This window comes from Microtus pennsylvanicus, chromosome 3, assembly GCF_037038515.1.
Source record: "Microtus pennsylvanicus isolate mMicPen1 chromosome 3, mMicPen1.hap1, whole genome shotgun sequence".
Lineage (NCBI taxonomy): Eukaryota > Metazoa > Chordata > Mammalia > Rodentia > Cricetidae > Microtus > Microtus pennsylvanicus.
This window is the reverse complement of record NC_134581.1, coordinates 141,980,044-141,993,685: the sequence shown is the minus strand read 5'-3', so window position 1 is coordinate 141,993,685 and position 13,642 is coordinate 141,980,044. Positions and strand designations below refer to the sequence as shown.

The 13,642-nt window shown below is 47.8% G+C and overlaps 1 protein-coding gene and 1 long non-coding RNA gene across 2 annotated transcripts; one reads left to right on the top strand and one right to left on the bottom strand.

Annotated features, from left to right (window-relative positions):
• The first annotated feature begins 489 nt into the window (after positions 1-489).
• On the top strand, positions 490-983 carry Spaar (small regulatory polypeptide of amino acid response). The gene has a single exon (XM_075968073.1). The coding sequence runs from the start codon at positions 624-626 to the stop codon at positions 846-848; it is 225 nt and encodes a 74-aa protein (XP_075824188.1). The 5' UTR covers positions 490-623; the 3' UTR covers positions 849-983.
• A 5,801-nt stretch (positions 984-6,784) lies between these two features.
• Positions 6,785-11,720, bottom strand: LOC142847367 (uncharacterized). Its single transcript, XR_012910154.1, has 3 exons — positions 11,690-11,720; positions 7,798-7,852; positions 6,785-6,848 (listed from the first exon to the last, which is right to left on the bottom strand). It is a non-coding gene; the product is annotated as an uncharacterized LOC142847367 (long non-coding RNA).
• Positions 11,721-13,642: the final 1,922 nt, after the last annotated feature.

Here is a 13,642-nt window from a genome sequence, read left to right as displayed (position 1 = left end):
GACCTGTGTGTGCTGCCTCCCCTCCCCTCCACTATGCTCAGGACAGGCGTGTATCCTTCTCCACAACAGCCTCTCGGTCCAGGTCCAGGGGCTGGAAGGGCCGCAGAGAGGCCAATTGGAAGGCTGGCCCTGGGACCTTCCCCCACTGGAGCCAAGATCCTCCTGGATCCACCAAGGGGGAGGCCTTTGTTTCTCTCAGTTTATACAGTAGCTGCTTTGTTTGTTTGAATTTAATCAGTCACTCTTGAAGTCCTGAGGCCTTGCTGATGGGCCAGGGCTGGCCTGGCATCTCTCTCAGCATCTTCTGCTCCTTCTTCCTTCCCTTGCCCCCTCCACGTCCAGGGAATCACGGCTTACATCTTCCCTGATGGTGTTTCAAGAAGCCGCTAGTTGGGTTGACCACATCCATCTCTTGGAGGTCAGACCCGAGGTTGAAAACTAGACAAAAGATCGTCTGATTCCAGCAGAAGGGTTCGTGGCCTAGGATGGCACAATCCAAGGCCTCAGACCAGTGTCTTAGAAGCCGGAGGAGTGACGGGCACCCAGCATAGAGCCCCTGTGAGTTTCTATGGGACCCTGAGGCTCAGAGACCACCCACATAAGACAAGTGCCACTCAGAAACCATGGAGACGGCAGTGATCGGAATGGTGGCAGTGCTCTTTGTTGTCACCGTGGCCATCACCTGCGTCCTCTGCTACTTCAGCTACGACTCAAAGACCCAAGACCCAGAGAGAGGGCCCAGGAGCAGCTTCACCGTGGCCACTTTTCACCGGGAAGCCTCGCTCTTCACAGGGCGTGGTCTCCCAGCCCGGCCCCTGCCGAGAGCCCAGAACTTCTGGACTGTGTGAGGCTGGCGGCCCCTAAGCGGTCGGTCGTTCCGCTAGTGGGTCAGGCCCGCCTACCCCTTCAGCAAGCGTTGTCTGGTGCCTCGCTCCTCCCAGGCCTCCATATTTGTCTTTCTATGTTCCATAAACTTCTTGCATTTTTCCATTTCTGCTGGCTCTGCCCTGTGTGCTGGGTAAACTGGGATCAGGTGTGAGTTACCTCTAAGCTGGGCCCTACTCATCACAATGGGGCTGAGGAGCCTGAGGAGGTGTGGACAGACACTGTGTGGCATTCTATGGTGGGGTGGCTCCAGCCAGCTATGGAACCTCTCACTCCAGGTTAGTTTAGCACCCTGTCTGCAGGATGCTTGAGACAAAGTCTACTTGCCACCCAAGGAACCAGCGCCCCCAAGTGGACATTTGGGTGAACTACTTCTTGTTTGTTTGTATTTTTGGATGCCCTGTGCCGCCCAACCCTGAGACTTGCTCCTTAATCAGCCCTGAAATTCTGACACCAGAGAGCTGTTTTCTGGGAACAAGTGACTTATTTTATAATTGCAAATGTATATCCTTTTATGGGTCTTTCCAAATCTGCTTTGGAAAACCACAAAAGGAAGCAGAATAGAAAAAGAGCCACAGAAAGCACAAGGTGTTTGTTTCATTACCAGGAAGGCCACCGAGAAGACTTTAAACACGTTTTGAACAAGACTTGCTTTATTGCTATAGTCCAACAGACCGCGTCTATTCTTAGCAGACGTGAGCGATTTGCGTCACTTAGGAATGATAGAAACATCGTGAACTGGAAAGATAATTCCAAAAAAGTTAAATGTTGCTACGTTTCAGCATAGGGAAAGAAGTTGCTGGGTTTTTTTTTTTAAAACCACAAATAAAAGGACATTTGTTTCTTATTAATAGAAAAATCTGCTCTCTCTATGATCACGAAATAGATCCCATCTCCTATTTAAAGACTAGGATCTGAAGAGTGGGAAGCCATGGGCCTCCTGGATCGTGTATCTGCACCTAGCCCTCCATAGGGGACTCTCTCAAGACTTTGTCGAAGGGGACCAGATTGAACAAGGGGGCTCTGGGATGTAGGGGTGTCCAGACGTGGCTGCCATAGGAAGGATTGAGAACGACAGGCTTGGGTCTGGAGAGATGTGGAGGTGGAGAGGGCGAAGAAGGGATGGAGGAAGGGAGCCAGGCTGCTAGATGGGGTGGGGGTGGGGTGAATCTGGGAGGTCACAGGAGCTCCTGGAAACATGTCCTTGTCACTCTGAATGCCAAGTCCCGGACTAGGGCTTTTATAGATAGGCCTGGGGACTAAGCAAGGGGACTCCCTGGAGGCTGAGGGTCAGTGTGGTGTTGAGACGTGTGCTAGCGATGGGTGAGGTGGAAAGGTGGAAGTGGGCCTGGGTGGAGGAGGAAGTCAAGCTGAGTCAGCCTTAGCTCCCTCTGAGGGTCTGCTCACCAGTGGTCTGGCTTCACCCGGGCACAGCTCTGCCCCAGGCGGGCTCAACAGACCTTTCTTGAAGGTCCACATGTTCTCTGCAGAGTCCTCTCCCCAGGGACACCTAGACTACTTGGAGGTGGGGTCCCCAGATGCAATGAAGCACATGAACACAGGAGCCTGTGTCGGGGAGCGAGGGGGACCTTTCCCAAGTGGCTTTTGGTTATGGTGTTTGATCACATCAATAGATACCCTAGCTATGACACGATCCATCTCTCACCCAATCACATGCCGAGTCCTTTTTCTTCAATAACCCATGTGTTTTATTCATTCATTCCTTTACCCTTCATTGAGTGCTGACAGAACTCTGTGTGCTCAAAGAAGGTGGGAGTCAGGCAGACCGAGTCTCCACACTAACTGAGTGGGAACAACAAGCTTTGGGTGCCCGGGGATGGCGGTGGGGATCCCAGGGAAATTCGAGAAGAGAAGGTCCCTGAGCTGGACCAGAGGGGAGAAGAGACCAGTGAGCAAATCCAGGAAGGTGCTGGGAATCTGCAGGGCAGAGAAACAACAGCTTGGCCTGGCCCGAAGGAGGTGAGACTGGACACCAGTCACCTCCTAAAGGAGGTATATTTCCAGGCAATCGATGCTAAGCATACTACTGAGGCAGCCTTGCTTGTTCGGGCTAGGTGTAGGGTCCAGGCGTGAATGGGGGCAGGGCCGCCTGCTGCTGTTGCGGTGGGGAGGGGGCTCTCGAGGCAGGACATGGACCCCAGGCTCTCAGAGGACTGTGGAGGTCGGTCTGAGGGCAGGGAGATGGTGTCCAGAAAAGGAAGAGGACTTCGAAAAGGGATGGTTGTCCTCCCTGGGGCGAGCTGACAAAGGAAAGGGCTGAGGGGTACAGCTAGGGCGGGACAGGAATGTGGGGAGGATACAGAATGAGAATCTAGGGAGTGGGGTTGCCAGTCTTAATGAATAAAAACATACTTACAGATAAGCTGGAGATTCACGTAGATGGTAAGTAATTTCTAGTATAAATGTATTTCATGAGATATTTGGAATGCACACTGAAACCTCTATTGGCTATGTAAGGTTAAATGTTAGGTTAGGGGCATTCCATCTGGTAACCCCATGGGGACAGGATGAGTCTGAGAGGCTGGGGCACTGACTAAAGACAGCAGGAGGCTGTCGGAAGAGACTAGAGAGAGGTCCCTGAATCTTGCCACATAAGGGTTGACAATGGCATTGGTGAGTGAACGGCCATTTTTTAGGCTGTGATGTGTGCATGGTTTGTGTATGTGCATGTGTATAGATGGTGTGTTGCATGTGTCTGATGTGTGGCATGCATATGGTTCATAATATGTGGTAGTGTAATGTGTACAGTACCTGTGTAGTACATGTGGTGTCTTAGTTAGGGCTTCCGTTGCTGTGATGAAACACCATGACCAAAGCAACTTGGGAGGAAAGGGTCTGTTTGGCTTACACTTCCACATCACAGTTCATCATCAAAGGAAGTCAGGACAGAAACTCAAACAGGGCAGGAAGCTGGAGGCAGGAGCTGCTGCAGAGGCCATGGAGGGTGCTGCTTACTGGCTTGCTCCTCATGGCTTGCTCAGTCTGCTTTCTTATAGAACCCAGGACCACCAGCCCAGGGATGGCACCACCACAGTGGGCTGACTCCTCCTACATCAATCACTAATCTCAAAAAATGCCCTACACGCTTGTCTACAGCTTGATTTTATGGAGGCATTTTCTCAACTGTGGTTTGTTTCTCTCAGCTTTCTCTAGCTTGTGTCATGTTGACATAAAATTAGCTAACACATGTAGTATGTGTATGACATGTGATGTGTGGTATGTGATACTGAGGGGTAGTATGTTTTTGAGTGTATGTGGTGTGTGTATACAGAGTATATTTCGTATATGTAGTATGAGTGTGTGTATTTTGTGTGTCTGGTGTGTTTGGTGTGTATGCAGTTTGACTGTGGGTGGTGCGGTGTTTGTGTGCTATGTTGGTTGTGTCTGGTATGTGTGATATTCGAATGGTGCATGAGGGCTGCAGCCTGTTGTGTAAGCAGGAGAGGCCCAGCAACAGCCAGCAGGGAGCCCTCTTACTGCCAAAGGCTGTCTTCTACCCACTGTCCCCAAGAGAGGAAGGTAGCAGGACAAGACGGAATGGCCCTGGAATACCAGCGAAGTGGGGAATGGTTTGCTGGCGGTGGTGAGGGAGGGCAGCAGCTGCTCCAGGCCAGCCTAGGAATCTGGGCCAGAGCCATCCTGGCACCCGGCCCTCCCAGTTCCAAATCTGGTACATTTTCCACTTGCTCTGGAGCTACGGCCAGTTTCCACGGAGCCTCCCACTGCGACAGGCACCATGTTCTCACCATATATTGTCAGTGTCCAGGGCAGCCCATGACCTCCATTGCACAGATGGGGGTACCCAGCTGCTTGTGTGTGAGTGCTTCAGGCCAGTAGAAACTCCTCCGGAGCAAGGCTGGGCTGCTTATAACGTGTGTGTCACCTCAGCAGGATCCCGTTCACATCTTCAGGAGTTACGGAAGCTGGGGGACCAGGCTCTTCAGGCTTACCTAAGCAAATCTTACTGACACCCATCCCTGGTTGCATGTCTGCTTTGAAGATAAGGCCTTTGCCACCTACAATCTCTCTTGGCAGTTCCTGAGCCGAGGGCATCCCTTGAGGGACCGCCCCGACCCTCCCCCCCCCCATTAGGTCTGGGACCCTGGAAGAACAGACTTCAGTCCACTAGAGTGTGAAGCTCCTGGTCAGATTAACTGCATCTTGCATCTGCAGGTCCAATTTTCCCTCCTGCCTTGGGGGCTTCCTGGTCAGCTCCAGCCCTAGATGAGCGAGTGGCAGGACGAATGAGCTGTGTGGGTCCTGGGCCTCTACCATAATGTGCTGGGGTGCAGGAATGAGAAGCCCACCTAGCTTATTGCAAGATGAAAGATGGAGATCCTAGTCTGTAGCTATAGGAGACAGGGGGAAGGGCACCCCCACTGTGGCCTCTCTCCACAGTCCCTGGCTCTGAAACCTGGCGGGTTTCTCTGTGGGACTTGCTGCATTCTGGAATCAAGAGGCCTTGAAATAACATGTTTTCCGGAAAAGTACCTTCCTTAGAGGAAACCACTTGTTCCAAGGAATAGAAAAGGGTCATTGTGTCTTGCCAGGTCCCCATTCCTGAGGTCATGACACTTGAAAAGGCAGGCACGGTGGGAGACTTAGAGGCCTACGGCCCTCCCCGCGCTCCTACCCAGATGCCCCCATTCAGCACATCTGCAGTTAGAGGCACCACAAATGCTAACAGGAGGGGCTAAGGGGCACATCCTAGCAGCCATAACCATCCACAGCAGGCAGCCTTCAAAACAATAAGGCCAACTTACACTCTGGACACGAGATCTTTCATCAGAAGTGAGGCAGACTGCAGTAAAACCTGACTTTCGGTAGAGCACATTTCTCTATAAAGATGATGCAGAGAACCCTAGGCCCTGGTGAATGACTGTCTGGGTAAGTGAGGCCATGTGTTTCATCTCAAGCAGCTCCCCAAAGGCCCAGGTGGTAGAAGCTTGCTCCTCAGGGCAGCGCTCTTGGGTCCCCGAGGACCTGTTTTTGAAAGGCCTCATGGGATCTGGACTTTTCTTTATCCCCTGTTACACCTCCTGACAGTGAGGTGGGTGGTTTTGTTCCACCATGATGTGAGGCCTCAAGACAACACAGGCCTAAAAGCAACAGTGTTGACAGCTCTCGGAGGACTGGAGTCTTTAAACCTGGGAGCCTTCTTTTTGAGACTGGGACTCACTCTATGGCCCAGGTTGGGTCTTTAACTCTTTGATTCTTTACCTCGGCCTCCTGAGTTCGGGATTACAGGCACAACAACACACACAGCTCTGAGGAGGTTTGGGAAGAATTGCTAATCACTTAACCTTGAAGTAACAAGGCTATCTTGGCCACGTGGGAGGATCCCACACAAACAAAATGTGTTCTTTGGTACTGAAGAGGGAGGCTCAAGAGTTGGGTCAGCACGATGAGAGAAGGCTACAAGGGGATATGAGTGAAAGCGTGGCAGTTTCTAGAAGCTGATGGAAACGGTAACCAGCCACGCACTCCTGTGGAGCCTCCAGCCAGGAATGTAGCCCGCCACACCCTTTGTAGTGGAAGTGTTTGCTTGCTGTTAAATCTTAAAAGTTGGGGTTTTTTTTTTGTTTGTTTTTGTACTTAGATTATTTTCCAGAAGCCATTTAAGCATCGTAGATAAGATAGGGAATGCCACTTACAAATGTTTACTCTCGTTTGGTTTTATTCAAGTGGCAGGAACTTAAACAAAAATATTTGGTAGTTTGTATGGCTTCAAATGTAGAACTTTTTTCTCATGAAAGATAGTTTTTTTTTAAAAAAAATAAAAATGATGTTTGTTTTAGAACTAATTTTATATTTATTATTTGGGATGGAGTCTTGCTGGCTGTGATCTCGCTGCAACCCTTCTGTCTCTGTACTGCAGGTAACGGTGTGGTGGTCATGCCCTGGGCACTGGGAGTGTGCGCATTTAACATCCCAGCAGTATCCTATGGAAACAGAATCCATGAGTACAAACAAGTAAATCCAAACGTGTTCTTGGAGTATTGTTCTAATTGCAAAATACTGTAAAGATCTGAGTGTCCATCAGAAAGGAAATACAGGAGCAAATGATGGCACAGTTACAAAGTGGGATAATAAAGACACGAGCCGCTGGCCACAATAAATACAGCCACGGTGTCAGAAAAGACAAAAAGGGCACCAGTCAGGTGCGGGAGCACTGTCTGTCATCCCAGTACGTGAGGCAGGAAGATTAGGAACCCAAGATCACCCAGCTGCATTAGTGAATTTGAGACCAGTCTCAAAAGCAAACCCAGAAGCCAAGCAACAGCAACAACAGAGACTGAAAAACAGAAATGAAAAATCTGCCTCCATAAACAGTAAAAACAAAGCCTCCTAACTGAGGTGATAGCTCAGCGGTTAAGAGTGCTTCCTGCACCTGAGCTCTTGAGAGAATGCCAGCTCGGTTCCCAGCACCCAGATGGCAGCTCACAACCGTCTGTAACTCCAGGATCCATGCAGTCCTCTGACTGCCTCTGACTGCACACACATGGTACATATACATACACTCAGGCGCACACACTTTACACATCAATATTTTAAGACACTTCCTAACTTACACATTATGTTCGTGCTTGCGTAAATCTGTAATAAAAGCTCAGAAAGGTGTGGTGGCGGCAGGCGGCAGGTTTGGACGGAGGAAACTGTAGGGACCAGCCGTGAGCAGGCTCAACAGAGACCACCCAGGCACCACCCAGGAACAGACTATCCAAGGGCAACAGAAACTTCTACTTTGGTACCTTTTGAATGCCTGACCTTATTTGGACAAGCTTGTGTAGCTTTTTATCATGTGCCATAATTCTAAATTAATTAATTATTAATTAATTAATTTTAAGAGATGATCTCTCTCTACTTATCTTTGGCTGTCCTGGAACTCACTGTGTAGAGCAGGATGGTCTTGAACTCACATCACAGCACCCTCTCTCCCTGGATGCTGGGAAATGAGAAAGAGGCCAATGTCCTGATATTCTCTTCAAAGACATATCCCCAGTGACCTCACCTCCTTCGGTGAAGCTTCCCGCCTTCCAAGAGATCCACTACCTTCCGACGGCACTGGTAAGCAAGCCCATAACACGTGAGCTTTCAATGAGCACGTGTCAGATCCAGGTTACAGCACAAATGCCTCTACCCAACAGGACGTTATGTGGCCACAGTGATGAGCTGTGGAATAGGGACTCGATGTCTTGCACGAGCCAGCTTTCCAGGTCTTCCATTTGTGCAAAGTCATCCTCCCACTTACACCCCGTGCCGTTTCCTTAGCCCCCTCCACAGCCTACATCTAGTATTTGTACTATCAACAATTTACAGGGGAGGAAACAGACCCGGAGACTCCAAAGTCCCTGCCCCCAGAGATGCTCAGCAAATTGTTGCAAAGTCGAGGTCAGAACTATATCTTTATTTTCTGTGTCTTTCAGATGGAGGCTCGTTTCTGTTGCTCTCACTCCTTAAAGAAAGGTCCCCCAAAATACAGGGTCTCAAAGCAACAGGAGCAAAGAAAAGCAAAACTCTAGCTTCCCTCTTTTCTACTGCATTTCCCAGGTGGGGCTTTTTGTTTTGGAAAAAGATCTGCTGCTTTAAAAGACACAGGGCTCAGGAGAATGTTTCCAGATTCAGAGCTGAACTGGGCAGGGTGGGGCGTGCCAGCAATCCCAACTCTTGGGACCCTGGCAGGAGAAGTAGCAATTTAAGATTGACCCGAGTTAAGTGAGACCCTGTTTCAAAAAACAAAACAGGCCAACTGTGCGTGTACAACTTTAATCTCGGTACTCAGAAGGCAGAGGCAGGAAGATCTCTTTGAGTTCCAGGCCAGCCGTGGCTACATAATGAGACCCTGTCTCAAAAACAACAACAATAACACCACACACAAGTTCAAGAAAAATAAAAAGTTAGAGGCTACCCTGGACTACGTGAGACTATCTCAAAATCAGGGGAACAGGGGAGGGGGTTTATATAAGATAGATGCCAATTTTAAAAGTTCACTTAAAGTTGGGCGGTGGTGGCACACACTTTTAATCCAGCACTTGGGGGGCAGAGGCAGGTAGATCTCTGAGTTCGAGACCAGCCTGGTCTACAAGAGCTAGTTCCAGGACAACTAGGACTGTACCACAGAGAAACCCTGTCTCAAAAAGAAAAAAAGAAAAAAAAAGTTCACTTAAAAATGGAGAAAGATCAGAAGGCAGAGGCAGGTGGATCTCTGTGTACTCAAAGCCAACCTGGTCTGCAGAGCAAGTTCCAGAACAGCCAGGGCTACACAGAGAGACCCTGTCTCAAAAACAGACAGACAAACAAACAAAAACAAAAAAAGGGAGAGATCTCACAAACTTTTAATATTTAAAAATAACAATAAACCTTAAAACACAGTGCTTCAGTGGCTCGGCCTGGCCTGGGTCTGTGGATTATGGCAAGTATCCCTGAGGTGGAAGTCTCTATGTTTTTAATTGTGCCCTGACCCTCACATTAGGCACCATATTAGGGACTTGCTGCTTCATAGGAGCTCATTTCCTGCTGCTGTTTTCTTGACTTCACTATGTAACCCAGGTTGGCCTGGAATTCCTGATCATCTTGACTCATCCGTCTTGACTTTCTGTGTGCTAAGATTATATGCCTACACCATCACGCCTGACTTCTGTTTCCTTTAAAATAGTGTGTGCCTGTGTGTGTATCTGTGTGTGTGTGTGTGTGTGTGTGTGCCACAGAACATGTGTGGAGGTCAGAGAACAACGTTTGGGAGTTGAAGCTCTTCTACTGTGGATGCCCGGGTTTGATTGAACACAGGTTGCCGTGATTGGCAGCAAATGCTCAGACGGGCTGGGTCACCTCATGACCCTTGTTTTCTTTTTAAATGATCAAAATAGTTTTGTCCACTTTCCCTAGTCTTGATTTTGCTTCTGAAATCAGTATGACTTACACGTTCAGATTTTAGAGGCATTGCTGACCCACGGTGGAGTGTTCTAAAACTAGCCCCAGCCTCTTTCCAGGTTTCTCCTGCAGCTTCTCAGAGATCCGCAGTGAATATTCAGACCCCTGGGAATGCACTGATCACCACTGGGAAGTTCCCAGGTGGTGTTAGTATTCAGAGCACCAACCAGCTTAACAAAGTCACTGTCGAAAAGGTCAATTTAAGGTTTTTTTTTTTTCTTTCAAAATTTTGTTCATTTTCAGACAGCCTTCAAAAGGCCCATGTGTGTCTTATGTGTATAAACTTACTAAATTAACTTTATTTTTAGGGATGGCATAAGCTAAAAGCTACCACGCCACGAGGACAGGCCTAGAAGCCTCATTTCTGACTTTTACTCTTATATCTGCTTTCTTTAACCCCATCTACAAAGCCAATCTTCTCTGTTCGGAAGCTGGGCCTCCCAACTACTCAGGAGGCAGAGGCAGGAGGATTGCCTGGGCTACAGTGTGAGGGTCAGCAGGAGCAATTTCATGATTTTTTTTCTCAAAATAAAAAGCAAAGATGCTCAGTGCTAGAGAGCTCGCCTGCTGTGCAGAGGTCCCGGGTATAGGTCCCGCTACTAAAAAAGAGCATTCGAGACCTGTGACCAGTAAAGGACCTTGGTAAGGTCTAGATGCAGGAATGTGGCAGGGGTGGGTGAGTGGGGCAGGGACCATGTCTTCAGGCAAGAATCTTTTTTAAAAAATTAGTTTATTTTTAATTGATTTTAAATTTGTGTTGGTACCGACTCTGGCGATGCTCAGGAGCCGTCCTAGAGATGGGATTCTGGGAGACAGGAGACTTCACGCATTGAAAAGTTTAGCAGAGTTTAGGTGACTTCTTCACGATGCCTCTGTAGTTGGGAGAGGATTTATGCGAAGTATGTGCAGAGTGGGTGCTTCAGCTGAGCAGCATCTAAAGGCCAGTCTGCAGAGCCGTGCCTGCCCATAGATGCTCCAGGTCTAGTTCCCAAATAAAGAATGCAAAAATAAAGTGTGTGTGCGTGTGTGTGCGCATGTGCATGTGTGCGTGTGCGTGTGTGTGCGCGTGTGCGTGCGTGTGCGTGTGTGTATTTAGAAACTATATGTGATATGTTAAATATTCCCAATGCAAACTGCATCTCTCTTACCTTGAAGGCATACTATAATCTCCTATTTTGGTCTGTAGTAGGTGGTATCTTGGGAAAATCATACAAATTGTCATTTAAAAAACTAACTCTGCTGTGAAAATCTGGTAACCAATAAAATGATGCTCTGGCCATCCCTCAATTAGCTTTCTAAGGCGCTGTAGTTTATGAATGCGGCCACTAGAGGCCACTATTGTGTACAGTAGTGCAATTTAGAGACTAGACTAGATCTAAGGTTTTTTTATTTTCATTTATTTTTTACTTTTATTTTATTTTATTTTGAAACAGAGTTTCTCTGTGTAGCCCTGGTCATCCTGGAACTAGCTATTGTAGACCAGGCTGGCCTCGAATTCACAGAGATCCGCCTGCCTCTGCCTCCCGAGTGCTGGGATTAAAGGCGTGCACCACTGCCTGACTTCGAGGTTATTATTTTAAACATAACCAAAATATTGTTATCACATCCCAGAAAATTTAATTATGATTTCTTAGTACAATCAACTCTCAAAACAGTGCCCAAATTTCTACATATTTGTTTCGTGCTTGGTTCGATTGCATTTTCTTACGGACCACTCGAAGCTTGCAAAGATCTGGTAGTGGTGGGGGGGACCTGGTTCTAAACCAAGAGAAATGGGATTTGAGGTGATCAGAAAAGCTTCCTGGATGTGAATGAATCTTTGACATGCTGTCTGTTCATGCCATTTGCTTACTGTTTGCTAGAGGCTGCCGGGCGAAGTAGGAACGAGCTGGGGAAGGAGGACTTTGGAGCAGCCCAGCTGCAAGCCTTGCGCCTGGCTTAAGAGAATTAGATTCACTTGTGTCGGCAGTTCCGGGCTCTGCTTCTTCCTCCCCTAGGAACAAGTAGTAGCTTAGTTTCAAGCCGGCTCAGAAGGTCCAATCTTGAGTGCAAAAGGAAAGGCTTCTGAATAAAACAGAAGGAAACAGAAAATGAGTGAGAGCCACTGGATGGAGGACGCTAAGACAGGTGCAAGGCTGTGGACGGGGCTGGAGAGATGGCTCCGCGATTAGGAGGGCGAGCTGCTTTCCCAGAGTTCAGTTTTTGGTACTCTGGTTCTGCAGCTCACAACCACCTGTAACTCCATCACTCCAACCCCCAGGGATGCAGCTCCTCTTCTGCCTGCCCCGCCCCATAGGCGTGAGCTCATAGGAATAAAAATATCTTTCAAATAAACGGAGAAAGGTTAGAAAGCCAACATGAAAGAAGAGATTCGAGGCACTCCAGGGTACAGATTTTGTCTCTTGTTATTGTTGTTACTTTATATTAAATTAGAGCATCAAACACAGGTTACCCAGCATTTTAAGGATTAATCATTTATCTCAAAACCATATTAATGAAGACATCTTCATTATTCTTATTCGGTGCAGCTGGCACCCCTACCTTCAATGCTTGGGATTCCACAGGTCACATTGAGGGTTTCTGGCCCCGGAGTTTCCTTCACTGGAGATAGTTTAAGCCTTTTTATTTATATAGGTCACTTGATTTGTATGCCTAATGAAACCCGTTACTTCGTAAGATAACTTAAAAAATTACTTTAGAAAATATTTAATTCAAAGTTTGAGGTAACGTTAAAGTTACCCAGTGAAATGTAATGATTTCTCTCACATTTGCTTAAAGGCCCACAGCTAGCTTCACCTCAACCTCCAACAAGGCTTTTCTTTTCGGTATGGACAGGCTCGGCTCCACGCTCAGGCACTCCAGTTTAGCTTCAGCAAAAGCAAATATTTAGATTTTAAAAGTAAACATTTGATCCAGAGTCCGCTAGATGAGAAAGCTAACCAACTAAAGCTGCCCTGTTAGTTAGTGCCCCCAAGGCCAAGTCTGAGTCAGTTGTCTCTTGACCTGGAACACACTTTTCTTTTTGGCTTTTCACAATCATATTTATAATTATTGAAATAAGGGGATTTTTAAAAACTAGCCTCTTTCATCTACATTCCCACAGAAAGCTATTGAAAGCACAAGTTTCTGCTCAGTTGTTTTTTCCTTTGCTTTAGAGAAAAAAAAAAGGAGCCAGGACTCCCGCCCCACCCAAGGATGGGTAACAGTCAATCATTGTGATTCCTGGCGCAGACACAGGCATTCATACCTAGGAAAACGCTTTGCGATGAATGGGATCTTGGTCTCTACTAAAAACAAAAAATGGCTAAAAAGAGACTCAATTTATTTTCAAGTTCTATGGCTAAATTCCTTTAATTCCTAACTGGTGAAAATACTGGCCAGCTGCTGGGTTTTACTTGGGGTCAGGGAGACTTCTCTGGCTACACCTGGAGGCGCTGTGGAGCACTGTTTCAGACTCAGCTGGGGTAAATATTGGCCCCCAAGTACAATGTCCAAGGGGACGCAGATGAGAGGATTGAGCGCAACAGTGAAGGAAGCCAACAACTAATGGAGAGATGGCTCAGCGGTCAGGAGCACTGTCTGCCTTTCAGGACGGGGTTTGATTCCCGGCACCCACATGCAGGCTCACAACCATGCAGACTCCAGTCTGACACCCTCTTCTGCCTCTGAGAGCAAGCGCCAGGCACATAAGTGGTGCACAGGCATACATGTAGACAACACGTATGCACACACATACACATCAAATAAGAATAACTAAGTAGAATCATTTGAAAAGTTGGTGTTTCAAAAGTTACTTCCCCAGATA